Raw genomic sequence first — 20,970 nt, 5'->3', positions numbered from 1 at the left:
TGTGTTGCTTTTGAAATCAGTTTCACTTGTAGCATGTCATTAATCTGCTCTGTTCCTTTAATAAAATGCTGTGTTGCATTGTCACTTTCATGACTGCTTCCCAGAGTGAAAATATTTTATGTTGCGAACAGTGCAGCAATATTAATCAAATATGCATGTAACTGTGATTTCTTAAAATTTGTTTTTTAAATCTCTTTTTTTTTTTTTATGAACTGCAATACTTGGCATAGACAACATTACTCTGCCAATTCAAAATGCATGTACTACAGAAAGATGTAGCATATTCAGCTTGCTTGTATAGACCGTGATTAATGCTTGGGAAACAAAGGGGTTTTCCTTTAGTAAAAAGATTGCATCAGACATAAAATTATGTGGCTTCAAGAAATCACATTTTATATACCAGAGCTTTTGCTGTTCTGCAAGTGAGTCTTACTTGTTCTGGGCCTTCACAAAGTGTGATGAGAACTTGTATTTGAAGTGAGAATGAGGAAAGTTTATGTGGTAGTGGATTCTGGCAGTTCTGAATCTAACTGGGGATTTTGCATGTTAGAATAAGCTATGATGGAAATAAAGAGGTGGATCAGTCAAAGATTAATTTAAAAAGGTTTGCTATTTTGAAGTTTATGGCATAGCATAATAATATGCATATCTTTGGCAACTTTTTAAGCAGAAAATACAAAGTAAAGTTTCATAACAGCTGGCTTTTTGCTTTTTAAGTTTCTTTCAGGATGGGTTAAAAGCAGTTGAAAGTCTCAAACCTTCAATTGAGACGCTCTCAACAGATCTTTATACAGTGAGTAGCAACATTTCATGTTTGTGTGGTAAGGTAAATTTAGTTTTTTACAGTAGAAGCATGATCATTTTGGTTCAGGTTGCCTGACTGCTTTAATAGTCAGCATTTAAGGCTTAAAGTAGACTGTTGGTAAATCTTGTTTTAATATGGCATTCAGAAATCTTAGTTTCAGTTCAGGACCCCACTGTGTAAAATGTTATGAAAACAGCCCTTGCTCAAAAATGTTTATTAAGTAGAAAATAGCATGTGATTTCAAATGGAACACAAGGAAACAAGAGCATTGTGAGGCCGTATCAAAGCCTTAACTCAGCAATATCCTAACCATTATCAAGTTTTCTGAAGATACAAGAGAAAATAAACTGATCACATTATCTTTTTTTTACTTTCATTCTCACTGAACATTTCTCAAAAAATGAACCAGTTAAGCAGCAAATTTGAAAGACCTGCATTGAAAAGAAATGTTATTTTTAACCTGTGTTTTTCTTCATTCAAGATTAAACAAGCACAAGATGAAGAAAGAAGACAACTAACACAGCTCAGAGATATTTTAAAATCAGCACTCCAAGTTGATCAGAAAGAGGTGAGCATATAAGGTGGTTTAACTTTAGAATACCTATTAATGTACCTTGTAATGTTAATATCCAAATAAAGTTATTTTAACTTTTATCAGACATTTAATTCCTTTTGTTAATTCATTTTTGTTTTGAGGCTGATGTGGAATGTTTCTGACAAAGGCATTTTTTAAAAAGATGAATGCCCACTCAAAATGAGAGACTTACTGAAAAATAATTTCTTTTCATTACCAGTGTTGTAAAATACTTCAGATGGTCCACTGTTGCTCAAACTGAGAATGAAAGAACTTGGGCAGTATCAAGAAGACCCTATTCATAGAGCATTATCTCACAATATTGTTCTAAACTGTATAATGATTATGTGAAATTGAACTTCAAATCCCAAAACACCTCTGTCATCATCTGCAAAAATGACAATCAAGTTTGCTACTCAGCTGCAAAATGCCAGTGTTCAGATGTGCGAGAGCTGGGTCAGTTTGGCAATCCAATAAGTATTTTTTGAGTTCCAATTATGATTGCCATTAGATTTAATGAATTCTGGAGTAGTTTCAAACTCTGATCTGGAAGTAAGCATCTTTTGTATAATGTAATTCTAAATACTGGGTCTACTTTTGTTTCAGATTGCTAGTGCCTCCTCTTCATATAAATAAAGGCCAGCCAGCTTCCTTTGTGTGGCTGCTGGGCCATGAGTAAGTGATGAATGAACCGCCCCCCCACACACACTTTTCAGATTCTCTTTCTGAGAGGGATCACAATGAAATAGTTTAGTCTACAGAGCTCTGACTTCCTTGATCTTTTCCGGTCTTGCTTTGGTCTTCCCATAAAAGTTATGGTGACTCCTAGCTCTTACTGGTGACAGATGATGGTTGTTGAGCAATGTAATCTAGTGAAAGGTATCCTTACCTACAGCCAGGGGCTGGACTTGATGATCTTTAAAGGCCACCCCCAACCCAATCCATGTGATTCTGTGGCTTGCTGACAGGCATTTGGAAGGGTTGCGAACACTCCTCACTTTGTTACCTAGGGGAAGTTGGTGATCATGACCATTGTGTACAAAGTCCCACAAGATCAGCAGGCACTTCCTTAGATTCTGCCTGGCATTCAGGACTCACGGATCTGCCAAAAGCTTCCAAATTTGAGCTTGGTAGAATGAGAGACTAGGGAACCTCGGGGAAATGGTGACTGCTTTGGGTTAGCCATTGACTGCCCACTCCCAAGAAGGAGTCTTTGTTTAGGGTGTGTTAGCAGGTGTCTTCTTTCAGCTGGGTCTTTGCTCAAGAGAGATAGCAGAAGCAGTTGGCTTTCATGGTTGCTGGGAATGTCTATCAGTGATACTGATATTAAATATATATGGAAGATGTGACAAGTACACATTTTTTCACATACTCAAAAATTAATAATATACATACATTGATTATTTCTACTGGGTTTGTGACATTTAAAAATACAAGTATAAAAAGTGCTTTATGCTAGAGTCATTATTTATTAATTATTCAAATTTAGATATAGATGCTTACCTGCAGAGCATGAGAATTACTATAATTATTTTTAAAGCTTTTTGAAAACATAAATTAATCAGTGGGATGCCAAAGAGTTCTTATATAATTTACTGTACAACCCACTAATATTATTCTTGTTGCACTGTAAATTTCTTTACTATAACTGATTTCTTTTTCCTTCCTGAAATGCATTTACATTTTGTGACCGAAGTCTAGGAGAGTAAGTGTTACTATGTTTTAATGAAAATAGTGGCATGATTTCCATTCAGTTTTCAAGAAACTGGATTTTTCCTCTGAGCTTTTGTCTGTTGGCATGAAAAGACTGGTTCTTTCTCCACTTTGGTGTATCTTATTCCAAAAAAAACCAAAACAAAACAAAAATCAAAAACAAAAGAGAAAAACGTTTATCAGATTCTTCGTGGGAAAGAAAATTGTTGTAAGACAATTGGTGATTTCCTTTGTACTTTCTTTTGGAAATTAAATCCAGTTGCTTGATTTGATGTTCTTGCAATATTTTGAAGATATATGTATTTTTAATTAAAATGGACTTCATGTATGAAATGCTAGAATGTTAACATATATTGTTTGTGTTATGTTTCAAAAATTTAGCACACACAAGCACTTTTAGTGAACCTTTTTTTGTTGTGCCTATACTGCACACAACTTTCTCAAACCTGGTTTGTATTGAAACTTTATTTTTAAATGTCATTTTGTGTACATCTTCATAATTTTTCATTTTTAAGCTTTTATTTTTCAAATGTAGAAGTTCTGCAAGTTTCAGAGTCATCCTTAGAGTGGTATTACCTTAACTGTCCTTATTTCCATGACCTTGGGTGAGGTCACCTCCTGTGACTGTAGTATTTAGATTCATTTCTGCCTCTATGTTAGAACCTATAATCTATTTAGACCACTGTAAAACAGGATAAATGTTGTGGTTCTTAACAAAAATTACAGTAGTTTTGCTATAGGAGAGGCTGCCTGCAGGGGGTTCTGATAGATATATCTTTTGGAGACTTTGTGGGGCTGTAATAGGGATAGGGATGCGATAGATAAAGGATGGATCTCTGGAATGTCCTCCTGGTAATGATCCTTCAAATGTCAGAGACGCTCAGGCTCTGGGAGAGCAATAAGAGCTTTTTTTGGCAGCTTTACACACAGGAATGATCTAAACAGTCTAAAAATCCCGCTCCATGGGAGCTGTGGAATGGCTAGCCAAAATTTGTTGTGTATAGGTTGAAGCACCTTGTATGAAAAGTTCCGTTATGTTCACGTAGTGGAGCTGACAAATAGGATCTTAGAATATCTCTTATCAGTAGTCACAGACCATCTTTAGAGAATACCCTCTTTAGAGAATTTGTAGCTCTGCTGTTCAGCTTGACTTAAAAGTCATTATATCTTTATAGACTTTGGAAAAAAGAATTTCAAACCTTTCCATGGTCAGTGAAGTGATTCACTCAGAACATGCTGCAAATTTTAAATTACTCACTTCTTGTTATATGCCTATCTACATTTCAAAGTTGATAAAGTGGTCAAAGCTCAGTTCCTTAGGCTTGTGTACTTCAGCCTATTCTGATTTTGTTAAGTTCAAGGTATACTTAAAATGACAATATTCTGCATTAGGTGTGTGTCCTCTAGCCTGCAGTTATCTATTTTCTCCCATAGGTAATGTACATTGTTTCTGCTCCTCCAATGAGGCTGTTGGGTCTGACCCTGTTATCTGTGATTTCTATCTCTGTTTTGTGCAGTGTGCAAACCAGAAATAAGGGAAGATCCTTGAAGTGCCTGCTTATGGAAAAGGCATGTTGAAAGGAAGGAGGTTAATTGTGGTGGTGATTTGTGGGGTGGTTACTGTCTCTTAGGAGCTGGATCGAAATCATGAACTTCTTGTCAGACAGCTGTGGAAAACCATCATTTGGCAATCATGTTGAACAGTATTGATCTGGACATGACCTGAACTGAGAATTTAAAATGGACAATATGTTTGTCCTTAAGATCTTTTTCATGAAATAGTATTAAATTTTTTAGATACTGTTCACAGTCATGAATGTGTGGAAATACACGTCAGCTGCTGCAGCTTCCTCTCCTGCTGAAATGAGGCAGGAAGCTTGTATTATTGGTTTGCCAGTTCGGCCAAGCACAGCAGCTGAGCATAAACAGATGAAGGGAGGTAGCTGAAATGAGGCAGAAAATAATGCACAAAAAGTAGCAGCACAGACTAATGGGAATGGTACTATGAGCAGGTGTTGGAGGTCACCAGTAATCTTTACATAATTGAGAATGGGGAGAACTGAAATTAATTTCCTGTCAGGCTTCTAATCTTGCAAATGGAGTTCCTTTACTGGCTAATGGGAGGCAGAGATCAAGGCATTGGTAGGGCACAATAGACTGTGTCAGATCAGATTTTCTTCAAAAGTCAGTAAATGTATATGTGCAGAGGTTTTTAATGAGTGACAGGATTATTTTTAAAATGTTGTTTTGGCTTTATGTTGTGCAGAGTGCAAAACCAAACAGCTCTATGTAAACAAACTAGAAAGGAATGATAAACAGACTGGTTTAAATCTAAAGAGATGCTTTGTCAGGCACAGACAGCTAAGTGGTAGCTCTTTAGGGCCTTTAAAAGGCTCAAATGATGTTGTAGCTGCCTGGTATGGCTTCCTGGATCACTTGAGAGGCAGGGAGAGGGCACAGGTTGCTTCTCTTGAAAAGGAGCACCAAGGAGTGCTGCATCCTGTGTGGAGCTCAGGTCATGGCTGTCAGGACCACTGAGCTCTGGCAGTGTATTCAGGATGAGCCTAAAATCCTGAAGCTTGGACGTGTGGAGTGCTAAGTCCTCTGAACAGAGGTGTAAGTGGGAGCTCTGTCCCTACCATCGTGTTTAGATAGCTCATAGTCATATAAGTGAGCTGCTTTGTGTCTTTTTCCCTTATTATACTTGTATTATATGCCATATATAGCACAAAAGTAATTATGTCCATAGAGCAATGACAGTTGAAAGGAAAAAAGTGAAAATTTTAATAATAGTCACTGTTACTGTGTGCATCTGAAAGTCCATTCTGTCATGTTACTGCTGTTAATGTGGTGTGACACATCAGGTTCCTCATTTTCAGGTTCTTATTTTTTAAGAAGTTGGACTCTTACAGCAGTGGGTCCTGCCTCTGGGTAGTTCTGAGAACAGTGAGAAGGGTTCAATTAATCCTTGTCTCTTCCTGTCTCAGAATTCTACTTTCTTCCAGATATTTTGCTTTAAATTACTCTTTTTTTTGGAAATGACTTTTCAGTTTTCCTGTATGACTCCTGAACTATGTTTCCAGGAGAACTCTTTTCAGACAATAACTTGACTCAGTTTCCACAAAGAAAATCACTTCTTCAAATTGATGTATGTAATTATCTTTTCAGGGGAAGAGTACACTAGCAATTGCAGGTAATAATAGTCTTTAGTGTTTATACCTTGCTGTGTTTACATGAGTTGGAAAGGCCACTGCTCAATTAAGCTTTGGGTTAAAACCTCTATATATTAAGACCGAGAGCAAATATAAATAAAAGCAAGTAAAAAGATTTTGTCAGGTGCTGATAATGGATACTTCTCAAATATTTTTTGTGCCCTCTGAAAAAATAAATGGATCTTGTTCTCTGTCATTGAGCAGGAAAATTGTGCTTCATTTGGCCTGTTGGATTAGAGCAGGAAGGAAAAGCTATGAAACTCATTAATGGGAAAGTAGTTTGGTTGAAAGTGTGGAATGCATCACAAATTGCTGTTGATTATTTCAGGATTCTCAGATTCGTCAGAGTACAGCTTACAGTTTACATCAGCCTCAGGGAAACAAGGAGCATGGCACTGAGCGGAGTGGCAGTCTGTACAAGAAAAGTGATGGGTAAGTAGTGCTGGAGTCTGCTGGGAGACATATTAGGTCCTAAGAGCTCAAGCAATGTAATACAAAATATATTTTAAACTGTCACCTTTTTTTTTTCCCTTTAAACTAGAATCAGAAAAGTGTGGCAGAAAAGGAAGTGCTCAGTTAAAAATGGTTTTCTTACAATTTCCCATGGTACAGTAAGTATTTGTTTACAGTATTTTCTGTACATACTTGCTAATACAGAAAGGCGAGCTATGCTGGTCTATATTTATGATTTGGAATTAGCTAGATTCCTGATGCAGTGTTCTGAATATGAGGGATATATTTTTTGAGGCAGCCTTTTAGAAATATATCAAGACATACACAGTATCTAAAAATACAGCTATTTTAATGTTCATGACTGTTAATGGGAAAAAAAGGCTTTTTTAGTGACTCAGTTCTTGCAAATGTTCATATTTTACCAGGCTATCTAAAAATACTAATTCTAACTTTTTTTTTTTTTTTAAAGGTATGGTTGGGCATTAAGCCATTTTTTAGATATGAGTTAAACAACTTTTTATATTTGCAAAATAAACTGAGAGTATGCTGAATTGCTTTTCTCCCCCGGATTTGCTGCTATATGGTAGTCTGTTAGCTCTTTAGGATCTTAGGTGTAGCTGTTGGGGAAAATCAAGTCTAAAAACAACTTCTACCAGAATGACAAGAAATAGAAAATTGCAAACTCCTCTTTATTACTGTTACCAATATTTGAACATATTAACTGTAACTATTAAACATTTGTTAAAATTTTAAAACTTTATGCTTTCACGGTTTGGACTTTCTGCACTTTGCCTTCAACTTGATTGTGCTTTCCTGTAACATTTTTTTATATTGTTTTCTCAAAACTTTTTAAGAAAGTTTCTTGAGGCAAAAAATAACTCAGTGTCAGTATTTCCCATTCTTGGTCTAATAAACAGTCCTGTTTCTTGTTCCTGTTATGAACTGTTCTGTTCTTCATCCTGTTATGCCTGTTGCTATGACTACAAGTTGACCCCTGGCAGCATAAATGAATCAATCTCCCATTTGTACATCTAAGCACAAGCTGCTGCCTTCAGAATTGATAATCAGGAGTTAAGGAGGAGTATAAAGTCAAGCCTGCAAAGCAGAGTCCTTCCTATGGCTTTGAAATTGTCCAGTTGTTTATGCCTCTTCTCATTTGGGTGTGTAAGAGTGTGTCTTTGTCAGAGAGAAGTCTGTTGGTGCATTCTGTGCTGGTGTCTCCATGTGCTGTGATTGTGCCTGATGTTGAACACGCTGCTGGTACCAGTAGGAATGTAGCTGGGGGAGCTCAGAGCTGGCAGAGGCTCTTGTGGAGCCTCCACTTGTGGAGCAGAATTGGAAAACTTTCACTTGGAAGTACAGTTACTGAGTCTATCAAGACACTGTTTTCTTCTCTTTTTATAAGCTGTCTACCAGATGATCTGACATTTTTAGAAGCAGTATGTTCCCACTGAAATCAGCAGAGCCATAGCTGGAAATCAGTTCCTAAGGAAGATATTCAAATGCGAATTTAGATAGGTGTGTTTCACGGGTTTGGTCTTGATGTTTTTGTATTACAACATTAGAAAAGTCTCTTCTTGTTTCAAAATATACTTCTAAAAGGTATTTTCACTTATTTGTTCACTTCCCCCTTGTATATTGATGACAGCTTTATGTAAAAAATTAATTAATTTTTCACAGACACTGAAACAGGTAGAAGTAATTTTTAAATTTGCTAGTTAAAATTTTTCTAGGCTGCTCTGAATGTCTTCTGAAAATTTCCAAGCTTCTCAGGGTTGATATCTCCTGGTCTCTGAAGTATGATGTATTGTTCTCTCATCCCAGCAGTTCATCAAAATCTCAGAAATTCAGTTGTCAGTTTTGCTTTCTTTATCAAATACAAATTTGTAAATACTTCTCCTTTAGGGTCTAAGGATTCTTCATGGATTTCTCTTCGTTGGTCATGTAGCCTCTCTTTATGAGGGACTACTTTGTCAGTCTCTAGAACAGCTATCTTCAAGCAATTGCAGGTGCTTAAACAGTCCTGCCAAGTGCTGTCCTGATGGACGGAGAGAATGTGTTTGATTCTCTGTCAGTCACCCAGCCGTGACCCTGTCTGTGCCTGCCTGCATTGGCATACGTGCAGAATTTCTACTTTTAGACAACTAAAAGCTTCAAAGAAATCAGCATTCGTACATTTAACATGCATGGATGAAAAAACAATGATAGAAGAAGATTGAAACATGCAATTAGGAATTCCTAAATCCTTTCCAGGCAAAAAGATTTCAGAAATATCATACTTCTCAAAGCTGGATTTGTGTTTGAAGTAGGCTTGCTGCTTGTTTGCAAATGAAAGAATATAAGAGACTCCTTATCAAAACTTTTTTGTTGATCTTTCTTTACTGATGAAAACCTGCTGAAAAAGGACAATCTGAAGACAAAACAATCAGATTTTATCTTTTTATTCTGATCACTGATATCCAGAAAAACCGCATGATGAAATCAGCTAGCCAGTCTGTTAAGTGGACCTATTTGCTCATGCCTTTTGTAAAATCAGCTCTATATCTACTGTATTGTCTCAGAGGCCTAACTTTTTGATTCCTACACTTCTGTTTGTTGCTGGAACAGTTTATAAGCCATTTTTGATGGATAGAGGGTTGCTATATTTGCAGGAAGGAACATGAGTTGATGCTCAGGTCTGTGTATGGCATGAAAGGTGGCAGCAGTTTTCAGGGTGTTAGCATGTTAACGCGGGTGTTCAAAAACTCAGCAGTAGTCTGAAATTTAATCAGAGACTCGATCAGGAAAGTCAGTCTCAGAGGTTTCAGACAAGTAGTGTAATAGTAGTTACATGCGTTAGTCTTTTCCATGTCTAGTGTCTCCTAATCCTGCCAAGTGTCTGAATCAGTGTGGCTAAGGAGCTCACACAGCCTTACCTCCCTTTGTCTTTAAGCTTCAACTTCTCCCCAGGCAGCACCTGCCATGTGATGGAAGTGTGTTGTCCCCAGGCAGCGGGCACAGGCCGGGGAGGCTGCTGGAGAAAAACTGTTACTCGGCTGCAGGATGGAAGCATGAATGAGGTGCTATCAGCACATGCGCAGGGTTTTTAATGTCCTTGTTAATGCTGACCCCAAGTAAGGAGTTCTTCAGATAAACGCTCAAGAATATGTATGGATTCCAAGATCAGCATATTTGCCCACGATATGTTATTGTTGTTGCAGGCATTTCTTTGGGTTGTCAGATTGTGATACTGCGTTCTTCTGCTGCTTTCTCCTGTCCCGAGGGACAAGTCCTGTGGCATTGCTCCTTCAGACCCCTCTAAAGCATTTTACTGCATTCATTTACAACTTCAGATTTCATAAGTTAGAGAAAACTAATTAGGTCCCAAATGCACTTCAGAACCAAAGTCTTGGAGCGAGGGGATTTTCTCTTAAACATGAATTGCATTTTTACATTCTGATAGTGCCTGTGAGAAAGGTATATATGAGTTGCCCAGTGTCTGTATAATTAATAATTTATAAATATTTTATATATTTATATATAATTTATAGCTAAATAATTAAAACTGTATGCACTTTTACTACTAAAAGGAAGGCTGGAATTTGAAAAACTATTTATTAGGCAGAGAATACAATTAGATTGTCAATAAATTGTCATCTTGCTGCCTCCAACGCCTCTCTTGGGTATAATTTGTTTTACTTTGCCCAGCAAGTGACCTGCACATTTATTGTTTTAAAGCTTGCATGACTTTGTTTTGTCTGCTGCTTATGCTGGGCAAAGCATGAGCCTACTATTTTTCAAGGACACCATGCTTGCTGTTTTTTTTTCCTAACAGGAAAAAAATACATAATTGTTTCCTTTCTTATGTTTGTCCATGGTTTTGATTTTTTTTTAAACTGGTCTGCAGATATAATGATACTGTTCTTTTTTGGCCAGCTATATATTTTCAAGGGAATCTGTAATCTTTTGACTTGTTGTCCCTTGTTTTTTTGAATTAAATGTTTTCATCAATAAATTTAGATGAGATTGTGAGAATATCTACATTTTTTATGCTTCATTGCAAGTTAATAACATGTGAAAGTACAGCTTCATTTGGTAATAGTTTTGATTAGATATTTAAACCTTATTTTACCAACTTAGTCTATAAATATTGTTAGAATGCAACAATAAGTGTGGTAATGTGTTTGTGGATATTGCTATCCTTATAATAGTTCTTTCTTAATGGTATAAATTAGGATTTTTTTAGATATTATTGTCTAGAGCAAAGGTTGACTAGTTAAATCTGCTTTCTGATTTAATTATTCTAAAAGAAGAGTGAAACTATCAACTGTAGGAAGTGAAAGCCATTCCTCAAGTCAAGGTTGCAAACAAGTCTTTCTAGGTCCAACCTAGGTCTGTAGCATGGGTAGGTTAAGGGAAAGAAGATTGCAGATACGCTGTTTGAAAAGTCTTTGTAGCCTTTATGAGTCTTTCAAAATGCAGGTTCCTTGTGAATCTTGCTCTTAGTAGAACACTGTCACTTTTTGTTCAAAAAGGAACTGAAATAGCTGAGAGGAACTTGACTAGAAAATAGATATTGTTATAAAATATACATTATTTCACTAGTTTTTTTAGTAACCAGCTAGCTCAGTTTACTTTTACATATGTTTGCTGCAAGACTTCTCCATGAAAACTTATTTTCTTTCACTTAGTTCCCTTTACTGCTTTAAAAATTCAGTATTTGTTCTTAACTGGTTATCTGGGGACCCCTTAAAGGCATTAGCAGAAGTCAAAATAATTAATTATTGAAAACTAAACAAGAAATTTTTTAAAACTAAATGTCTGAGTGTTAGGGGATTAAATAAATAGATGAACCTGTCTCTTTTTTGTACCCAGTTCCTTCAGGTAAGTGTTCCTGGTTAGAGATACTACCCTTCTTCCTTTCAAAATTCTAGTGTCTATCCAGCTACCAGGAAACAAAATCATCAAATAAAAGTAGCTTATGAACCATGATGTGGAAGAGAACACGAATGAAAACCTGGGGACCTTAAAACCTTAACAGCCATTTGTCAAGTCTTTTTGGCCAGTGGGACATTATCCTGTGCTTTCAATCTGCAGCTTTCAGTCAGTGTGGGTATACTAAAATGTGTATGTTTTATCTTCAAATAGGCTAACCGACCTCCAGCAAAGCTCAATCTGTTAACCTGCCAAGTGAAAACAAACCCAGAGGAGAAAAAGTGTTTTGACCTCATATCACGTAGGTTTGTTGTTCAGGTCTTTTTACTTGCAGCTCATAGCAGAATTTTGCATTATTTCTGTAGATGTGTCAGTAATCTACTAAAACATTTTTGCCACTGTAGAATGCTTCCCTTTATAAAATGCCCTTCCTATGACATTTGACCTTTCAGTTATTTTAGCATAATGCACCTAACTGTGCCTTCTTCTTTGGAAAACCACTTGTATTTAAAAGCTGTCTTCACTTCTTTTTTCTCTTTAATTTTTTACTGTCTTACAGCACAGTAACTATTTTTTGCTATGACATCACTCTTCATACTAAAAATATCCTAGTTTATAATCTTGAGAAGTTACAACTTGTGCACAAGATCTAAAGGTGCTTGTTAAACATTTTAAAATTTAAGTCTGGTGGTTGCTATGCAACTGTGAAGAAAATACTAAAAACATTTTTTGGTTTATTATGTCATAATAGATAGAAAGGTGAGATAAAGAATCTACATGTTATACCCACCAAAACAGAATAATTTTTGGATCAGAATGGGATGGTATGAAATAGTGTTGTAGAATGTTTCCTTTGTTTTCTAACTAGGATATTTTACTGAAATATGTACCTCAAATTAGCTGGGGAGAAGAATATAAGTGTATTCCTCCTTTGTTCCTTTATTGAAGCATAAAGTTCTTCTGCATTTGTAAATGTAAGCTGTGCTGCTTATGTGAATAGACTTGAATGCTTGTGTGCAACATACAGCTAATTCATTTCTGCTCAAGCAACTGGGCTTCCCTGTTTACTTTTGCACTTTCTTTCTTTGTTGATGACTGTGTCATGTTTTGCCTAGTATCAGCTTATTGCAATGTTACCACACACTTGAAAAGGCATAACTGGCCTCTTAGCCTTCTCCAATGACTTTTTCACTTTGTTTTACTGTAGAGTTAAAAAAATTTCCTTTTTCTTTACAAAATGCAAATTGCTGTATCATGGCAAGATGAAATCTCTAATGTAGCACTTTGCTTTCTGTTCTTTCATATATCTTCACAGTATTAATATTTTCCATGCTTGAAGCTATCTTTTAATACCTTTTAGCCTGAATATTTTTCAAACTTCAGAAATTTTCATCTTAGAATTTTTTTTTTTGCCAGTAGCTTTACCTCTATTGGTCTCATCAACTGTTCTCACTCCAGCTCAGTCATTAAACTGTATCATATCTTGTTCTTCATAGACTTACAATGTATTATGCTTTTTTCCTTTAGTAGTACACTATAATAGCAATGCTTAGAATTAGAAAAGCAGTAGTAAATTTAAAATTGTGAGCTTGGTTTAATTGAAACAGCTTGGGGCTCATGCTGGTTGTAGTTTGGACTTTGTGTCTGGCTGATTTTTTTTGAAGTTTGTGATTACTGGATTTTAAGAGCTCATTTGAACTCTTTAAGTCTTTCTTACATACACAGATAAACTCAAATATGGACTCTCTGTTTTACTCCCCTCCCTGCCAGCAGAACTTTGTACTTGCGATTATGGAGGTTATATGCAGAACATGGAACATTGCCTTTGCTCTCCTGCTGCTTATGTGATAAAAGCACAGCACTGAAGAAAGCAGCTTCTGTTTAAAATGCAGCAAGCCACCTTGTGTAAACACAGATGTAATCATACAGGAAATGTAGGCAGAAAGGTGAAACTTCATAAATAGACTTTTTGTCTGTCAGCACACTCCAGTGATGAGAATAGAGACCTCAGGAATCAATTAATTTTAGGTTTCATTGAGAGATTTCTGCAAGATGAGTTTTTCAGTAACTTTTTTTAATCAGTATGTGAATTATTTATTGTGCAGACGACCGAACATACCACTTTCAAGCAGAGGATGAACAGGAATGTCAAATGTGAGTTACTTTGCTAATTTTATTGTTGACACTGATGATCTACTGAGACTTACTTTGAACTTCAGAAGTGCCATAACGCTTAATAGCAAACTATTACTGCCATTTTAGATGGACATCTGTGCTACAAAACAGCAAAGAGGAAGCTTTAAATAATGCATTCAAAGGAGATGATAACACAGGAGAAAATAATATTGTCCAGGAACTGACAAAAGAAATTATATCTGAAGTCCAGAGGATGACTGGAAATGATGTTTGTTGTGACTGTGGAGCACAAGGTGACTCAATTAAGCATATTTCTAATTGGTAAAAATTCTTTGTCTCATGAGAATCTTTAAGCTAATGTTTTATACTTTCACTTTTACTCATTATTTCACAAAAATTATACACATAGTAGAATATGCTAACATAAATTAATAGAACTACTTTAGTATGATTGATTTGCTACATGCTTATTATCAGAGGGGAGAAAAGTTACTAAGCTTATTCTTCTCCTATGTATTTTGCTAATTGTAATTGCTAATTTGATTTACTTACATAAATCAAATGAACTTGCATAAAATATGGGTTAATGTAAGATTAGGTAAAACTGAGCAGCTGTAAGTTAATTGAACGTTTTCTTAATATACCTTTCTTCTGAATCACTTCTGCTTCACTTGGTTGAAAGTCTATATTTCAAGTACAAAAGAACCCCAACCCTGTAAACTTTGTTATTCCAGTTTAAACTGCACCTGTATTCCCAGTTGAGAGTGTGACACCATTATACCATTATACTGCTGGTGGGAAAATGCAGTTCCTGAAAGTTGTTTGAAGAATGACAAACTGGAGTGGTTAACGGGCTCCCTTGGATAGCAATGTCTTTCACAAAAATAAAATAAAAATTCTCCACTTCTTTCAGCATTGAAAAAGATCCTGTTTGTTTTTGTTTTTTTTCCAGGTAGAGTAAATATAAAGACATAAATTAACAACAAGAAAAATTTTAATTAATGTACAAGAATCTTATTTTACAGAATTTCATTTATGTTTTCTACATTTTCTAGATTAAATTTTCTGAATAAATTTTAATTCTGTGGGTGCCTTCTGTTTCAGATCCTACCTGGCTTTCAACAAATTTGGGAATTTTAACTTGCATTGAATGCTCAGGAATCCATAGAGAACTTGGTGTTCACTATTCCAGAATGCAGTCACTTACATTAGATGTGCTAGGAACATCTGAACTTCTGGTAATCAAATTGCTTTTATTAACTTAAAAGTAGTACTGCAAAAAACTTCTAACAAAAGTATATCTTTTGTCACTTTAGCAAGATGTTCTCATCCTGAAGTTGTCTCTGGGTAAACACAATTTAAGAAAGCTTAATTTTTGAAGTTTATTGGAACTTTCTGGAACATAGTGCCCTACTGTAAACTTTTTCTTATCTTAGAGCTCAAATTAGTAGAGGCTTAATGTTTTTTGTGTTTTCAAATCTTTTTATTCTGAGTTGCTTTATAAAAGAATGCAGCTGTTTGACATATAAATGTGCTTCAGATTAAAAATTGAAGGATTTCACAAATATTTAACCCATTAATTATTTAGCATTATTTTGGAAGACAGCTTTAATCCCTAAAGGAAGAAAATGTATTCAGCTTTGCTACACAGAGAAGTTACCACTTATCAGCTGCTCCATGACAGTTTGTATGTGTGTTATTACTCAGCACAAAGTATTTGTATTTATTGTATGAACTGGTGTCCTGATGGATTATTCTGCAGTTATTTGTTCATGTACTAAATCCCAGTTGAAAATTCACATCCAAAAAAAATCCTCAATCTGTTTGTTATTGCTGACATAGCAGCAGACCAAGGAATCAGAAATAAGAGGTCCCAACTCACATTTTCCCTTGTTCTCCCCTTGTTATATGTGTGGCTAATAACTGAACATGTTTATTAATTGAGCTGTGGGATTTTGTTTTTTAACAGCTTGCAAAGAATATTGGGAATGCTGGATTTAATGAGATTATGGAATTCTGTCTTCCAGTTGATGAGGTGGTCAAACCTAATCCAAGCAGTGATATGTAAGTAAAGAGCCACTACTTCCGAGAAAGTCAGGCATTTAATTTAATATTGCTAAGGGGCTGTGCCATTATGGTTTGCACTGGCAGACCATGGAAGATGTGTAATATCTTATTTATGGTCTTATAGCTGAGGAGTAAGTATAGCTAAGGAGTTTCTTCTGATGCTTTGCATGTTTTATTGAGTTTTATCTGACTGTACCTACTCTAATAGTAAGGAATATCTTACCAACTCTTTGAATCATGGTTTGTGGGACAGAAACAAATTAACTGTGACTTGTTTGGAACCTTAAAGTCATACAAGGATGGGGATTAAAACCAAAACAATTAACTTTTTGCTATTTGAAAACAAAATAGAAATAGTAATAAAGTGCACATTTACTTGAAAGATACAGAACAGCATTTAGGAACCTCACCTAGGACCAAAGTCCATGTGGAATGAAGACAGAACATTTAACTGAATTCCTCGAAAGCACTGAACAGCGATGGCAGAGATACAGCAAGGACAGCTGCCTACTTGGCTGGATACTACTCATCATGAAAGACCTAGTAAACAAAGCAGAAACAAATCCAGAAGAATTGGCTGTGGATGAAGCTGATTTTACATTAGGTGTATTTTTAGCATTCTGATAAAACCAGTCTTAAACAAGGCAGTTTAGATAATTTTTGACTACTACTATCAATAATAATGCAGAGTATTAATATTAATAATTTAAATTACTTATAATTTTATCATATGCTGAATCAATATAATAAGAACTCTTCTAAAAACTTGTATTTTAAAAGGTAATTTACTTTGATACCTCTGCTTATCAAATTTGGGGCTATTTTATTGAAATGGGAACCTGAATACTATCAAATGCTTTATGAACAAGAGTTATCAAATGATTCAATTTATTATTATTTATTGGGGTTTTTTTTACTTCTTGCCCATTACATTGTATCTAGATGATGAGGTGTGACTTTGTTACTTTGTTAATTGTCTTCTGTGCAATGCTGGTAAGGAGTTATGCCTTTGGGAGGCAAGCAAGCTCCTGCCTTGCAGTGATGGGAAGAGGAGTAGATGTGTTACCGGGCATCTACAGCAGAAGTGATAACTTGTGCTGAGTCAGGTGCACTAAGTTTTCATCCTCGTTTAGAAATGTTGCTAAAAGGTCCAACACATCCTCCCTGTTACAGTTGTGGTGAAGAGTTTAAAAAACATACTCACTGCTGTGAAGTCAAAGTCAAGGCCTGGATAGTTGGTGCAGAGGTGTAAGATGGATATATATATTTTTTTTTTTTTTTATCCCATGCCGTCTATCCCTTTCCAGCATGTGTAGGAGTACCAAGTCAGGTAAACATAAACCTGCAAGGCAACATAAACCAACATTATGAAGCTTTGATGTATCTTATGTACATATAGCTGGATAGTCTTGATCTCAACATCATCACAGAGTTTGGAGGAAGAAATGTGTGGTCCATCTTCCTATTGGATATTTGATTCATTTTCTGTAACTACATTTCATACTTGAAATATGAGACTGCATGGTTACATGAATATTTAAAAAGAAAAATTATCATAATGAATGATATCAAATGACTTGCATGTATTTATGGAAATACTAATGTGTATCTTCAGCTGAAAGTTATAGAAATAAATTGTATTCAATTTCAGGAATGCAAGAAAAGATTACATTACTGCCAAGTATATTGAGAGAAAATATGCAAGGAAGAAGCATGCAGACAATGCAGCTAAATTGCATGCTCTTTGTGAAGCAGTGAAATCAAGAGACATTCTTGGATTAGTTCAAGTGTATGCTGATGGTGTGGATCTCACAGAAAAAATTCCACTGGCCAATGGCCATGTAAGTGTTGTAAATTTTATTACACAAATGGTTGTAAGTGGAATATGCATTCATTAATTAAAAATTATTTCAAATAATATCTGAAACACTGTTCTGAATGCATGTCCTTTTAATGATGTAATTTAACAATAAAAAAAGAAGATACTAAATAGTTTAATCTAAAATTGTTTCCAAGTACTATCTTATTTTAAATTTATTAAAACATTAAACATTAAATCATTCAATAATCCATTAGTTTTCAACCTATTTATTTATTTATTTACTTTAAAGGATCAAAAGGGACACACGTAAGTCTTCACAGATGTTTTCATGGTAGCACGTTTGAATATTTTGCAATTATGTGTTTTATTTGATTTAATTAATGACTTACTAAAATTACTTCTGCAAAAGAAAAAGAAACAAATACCTTTTTTCGTTTTATTCTTAGGAGCAAGATGAAACAGCACTGCACCTTGCTGTTAGATCAGTTGATCGAACATCCCTTCATATAGTTGACTTTTTAGTGCAGAACAGGTAAGTATGGAAAGCTAAATATTGTCATCGCTTTTTTGTAAAGTAATATAAATACTAAATACATAAATAAATACAAATGCTAAAGTACTAAAGCTGTATTTGCAAATGTAATTTTATTATTTGAAAATCTTCTAATGAGAGTGGCTTAATAATATAGAGTAGGAAACTTAATGTTTAATTACCTTTCTTCTTTCTTGTACTCCAAAAGTGGCAATCTAGATAAGCAAACCTGTAAAGGTAGCACAGCCCTGCATTATTGCTGTCTAACAGACAACGTTGAGTGCCTCAAACTGCTGCTGAGAGGGAAGGCTTCTATTGAAATAGGTAAAAGGGTAATGTGTACTTCAATTTCCTATTTGTCATTGCTTCAGATAAGAAACAGTGAAGTTGGAATAAGTGCATTTTCTTCATTGTTTATCATAATTCTGTAAATCTTCATTATTAGAGAATCAGTATTCACTGTTTATTTCAAGTTTAAAATTGACTTGTATATTACACATAGTTTTTAAACAGGTTTAGAGTTTTGATTGCTGTTTTGTTGTCAAGTTATATACTGCCATTTCATGGCTATCTTTCATATGTAAGTATGGCATGTTGAATTGCTACTGCTTGTTGTGCTCAGAGGGTTGATGTGAGTTGGACCTACCTATAAAAGAAAGAGATGAGTTTTCACGTGTGTTGCTCTAGTACTTTACTATGCAGGTTTGTCTTTAGCAATTGACTTGTTAATAGTGATACCTCTCATCATACATTTCTTTTTTTGCTGTGATATAGCAAATGAAGCAGGAGAGACACCACTTGATATAGCTAAACGTTTAAAACATACTCACTGTGAAGAGCTGGTGAGTATTGTGTCATTCTGTGTGTGCATTTCATGTCTGATCATTTAACAGTTTACAGCTGAATATTCAGTGAATATATTCCAGATGCAATAGTGGTATAGTAGAAGTAGTTATATCCTTAGGAATAGTCATATGCTTACATAAAGTTATATGCTTTTAACAAGAAAACAATATTTTTCTTCAAATGCAAGGCAGTGGTTGAGTCACCTTTCCTGGAGGCATTTAGAAATGGTGTAGATGTGGCATTTAGGGCTATGGTTTGGTGGTGGATGTGGCAGTTCTGGGTTCATGGCTGGACTTCATGATTTTAAAAGTCTTTCCCAACCTAAATGATTCTGTGAATCTAAGTGTCTGACATCTCCTTGAAATCTAATTACCAAATACTTTTTATGAGTGAAGGCCATAGATGAAGACCATTATCTTGTTGCCCAGAGAAGTTGTGGATGCTTCATTGTGTTAGGGAGGTCAGGCTTCTTAAATCAAGATTCTTCCTATTTGTGGACTTTGTTTACTTTTAAAAATGTTGTTTTAAAATAAGTACTGCCCATAACATAAGTGTCAGCAGTCATCTTTTTTTTTTTTCCTTAGCTTACTCAAGCACTGTCTGGAAGATTTAATTCTCATGTTCATGTAGAATATGAATGGCGGTTACTTCATGAAGATCTGGATGAAAGTGATGATGATGTGGATGAAAAGCTGCAGGTTTGTATGAATATTATTTTTCTGTACACATGTATGTGTAAGTGTGATGTTCATAATTATTTCAATAACTTTGCTTTTTACTATAGGTATGAAGACACTGTGAAATAAATTTTTGTAGTAAAATGCAGTAGCTGGTAAGACAACTGAATAGTTTTTGTAATCTATGTCATGTCTAGGTCATGTCTGAAATTTAAGTTCTTTTAGTCCAGAATATTTAATATAAGAGAGACTCTAACCTAATAGAAGATTAAGATAATTCAGCTGGTTTCTACTGTTGTTGTACACCGTGGCTGCCTGGTCCTGCCTCAGCTTTTGCCTCCACTTTGGCACACATTTGTCCCTGTACTGAACTGTTTCAGTTTGGTGAGCCAGTGAAAAGCTGAACCATAAGCACGAAAAAGAATTTCTGCTGGTTTAGAAAGCAGAAGAAGGTGTGGGCTGAAACAAGTCCCAGAACTAGGACAGTGGAGAGAGGTCAGGGAATGGAGAGTGTCAGCCAATGACGAGTGAGGCTGCTAAACCAAAGCAAGGGTAGGGACTATCATGTACATAATTCTGATAAATCTTGGAGCTATAATGCTGTACTATAACATATCTAAAGGCCCTACATGATGAATCAAGATGTAATAAATGAATTTATTCAGAGGAAAATCAATTGCTTGTTAGTGATACAGTTGATGTAAATCTTTATTCTGCCTAAATGCTATTACTATAAATTGTTATTTTAATTTCATACAGACAATATGTCAGTATGGCATGTTTATCCAGCACTGTTTCTGAAGGTATATTTATGCTCTCTGGGCTGTGAATTGTTAAAGCCCATTGCTGTACTAGCCACATTAATTTGTAACTTCAGCTATTTTAATTATCATTTGATAACAGTAATAATAAGGCTTGCTGTTGAAACAGGAGGAATAATGCTAAGTGCTGGAAATCTCAAAAACAACTAATCAGAATTTGGTAATGTGTGTGGGATGAGCAATGTTCCATCCCAGCTGCCAATTTAAGTAATCTCCCAAATTTATCCAGTAATACTAATGAGCTAAAAAGAGTTTAAGAGAAGTTTTGGCTACTCATTTGTTGTAGGCTGAGCAACAGATAGAATACTTAGATGAAATCTTGTCTGGGTTTTGAGGTCATGATCATCTATTTGGGATTTAGCTCTGCTGAATTTCAGATGAGGCTTAGGACCTACAGT

General features: G+C 35.3%; 1 protein-coding gene across 5 annotated transcripts in view; it reads left to right on the top strand.

The window, feature by feature from the left end:
* ASAP2 (ArfGAP with SH3 domain, ankyrin repeat and PH domain 2) overlaps positions 1-20,970 on the top strand; it is an 82,475-nt gene that overhangs the window by 45,877 nt on the left and 15,628 nt on the right. For all 5 annotated transcript variants that reach the window (XM_068183489.1, XM_068183487.1, XM_068183486.1 and 2 more), the window contains 14 exons: positions 718-793; positions 1,287-1,373; positions 6,633-6,736; positions 6,846-6,915; positions 11,885-11,972; positions 13,777-13,825; positions 13,934-14,100; positions 14,912-15,045; positions 15,777-15,871; positions 17,526-17,715; positions 18,143-18,228; positions 18,437-18,552; positions 19,003-19,070; positions 19,659-19,772. In XM_068183489.1, coding sequence (XP_068039590.1) covers positions 718-793; positions 1,287-1,373; positions 6,633-6,736; positions 6,846-6,915; positions 11,885-11,972; positions 13,777-13,825; positions 13,934-14,100; positions 14,912-15,045; positions 15,777-15,871; positions 17,526-17,715; positions 18,143-18,228; positions 18,437-18,552; positions 19,003-19,070; positions 19,659-19,772 — 1,444 coding nt within the window. The remainder of the gene's footprint in view (positions 1-717; positions 794-1,286; positions 1,374-6,632; positions 6,737-6,845; positions 6,916-11,884; positions 11,973-13,776; positions 13,826-13,933; positions 14,101-14,911; positions 15,046-15,776; positions 15,872-17,525; positions 17,716-18,142; positions 18,229-18,436; positions 18,553-19,002; positions 19,071-19,658; positions 19,773-20,970) is intronic.

The sequence above is a fragment of the Anomalospiza imberbis genome, chromosome 3 (assembly GCF_031753505.1).
Source record: "Anomalospiza imberbis isolate Cuckoo-Finch-1a 21T00152 chromosome 3, ASM3175350v1, whole genome shotgun sequence".
In the NCBI taxonomy this organism is placed as follows: Eukaryota; Metazoa; Chordata; class Aves; order Passeriformes; family Viduidae; genus Anomalospiza; species Anomalospiza imberbis.
Note: the sequence above shows the minus strand (reverse complement) of the source record. Positions and strands in the feature narration are given on the sequence as shown.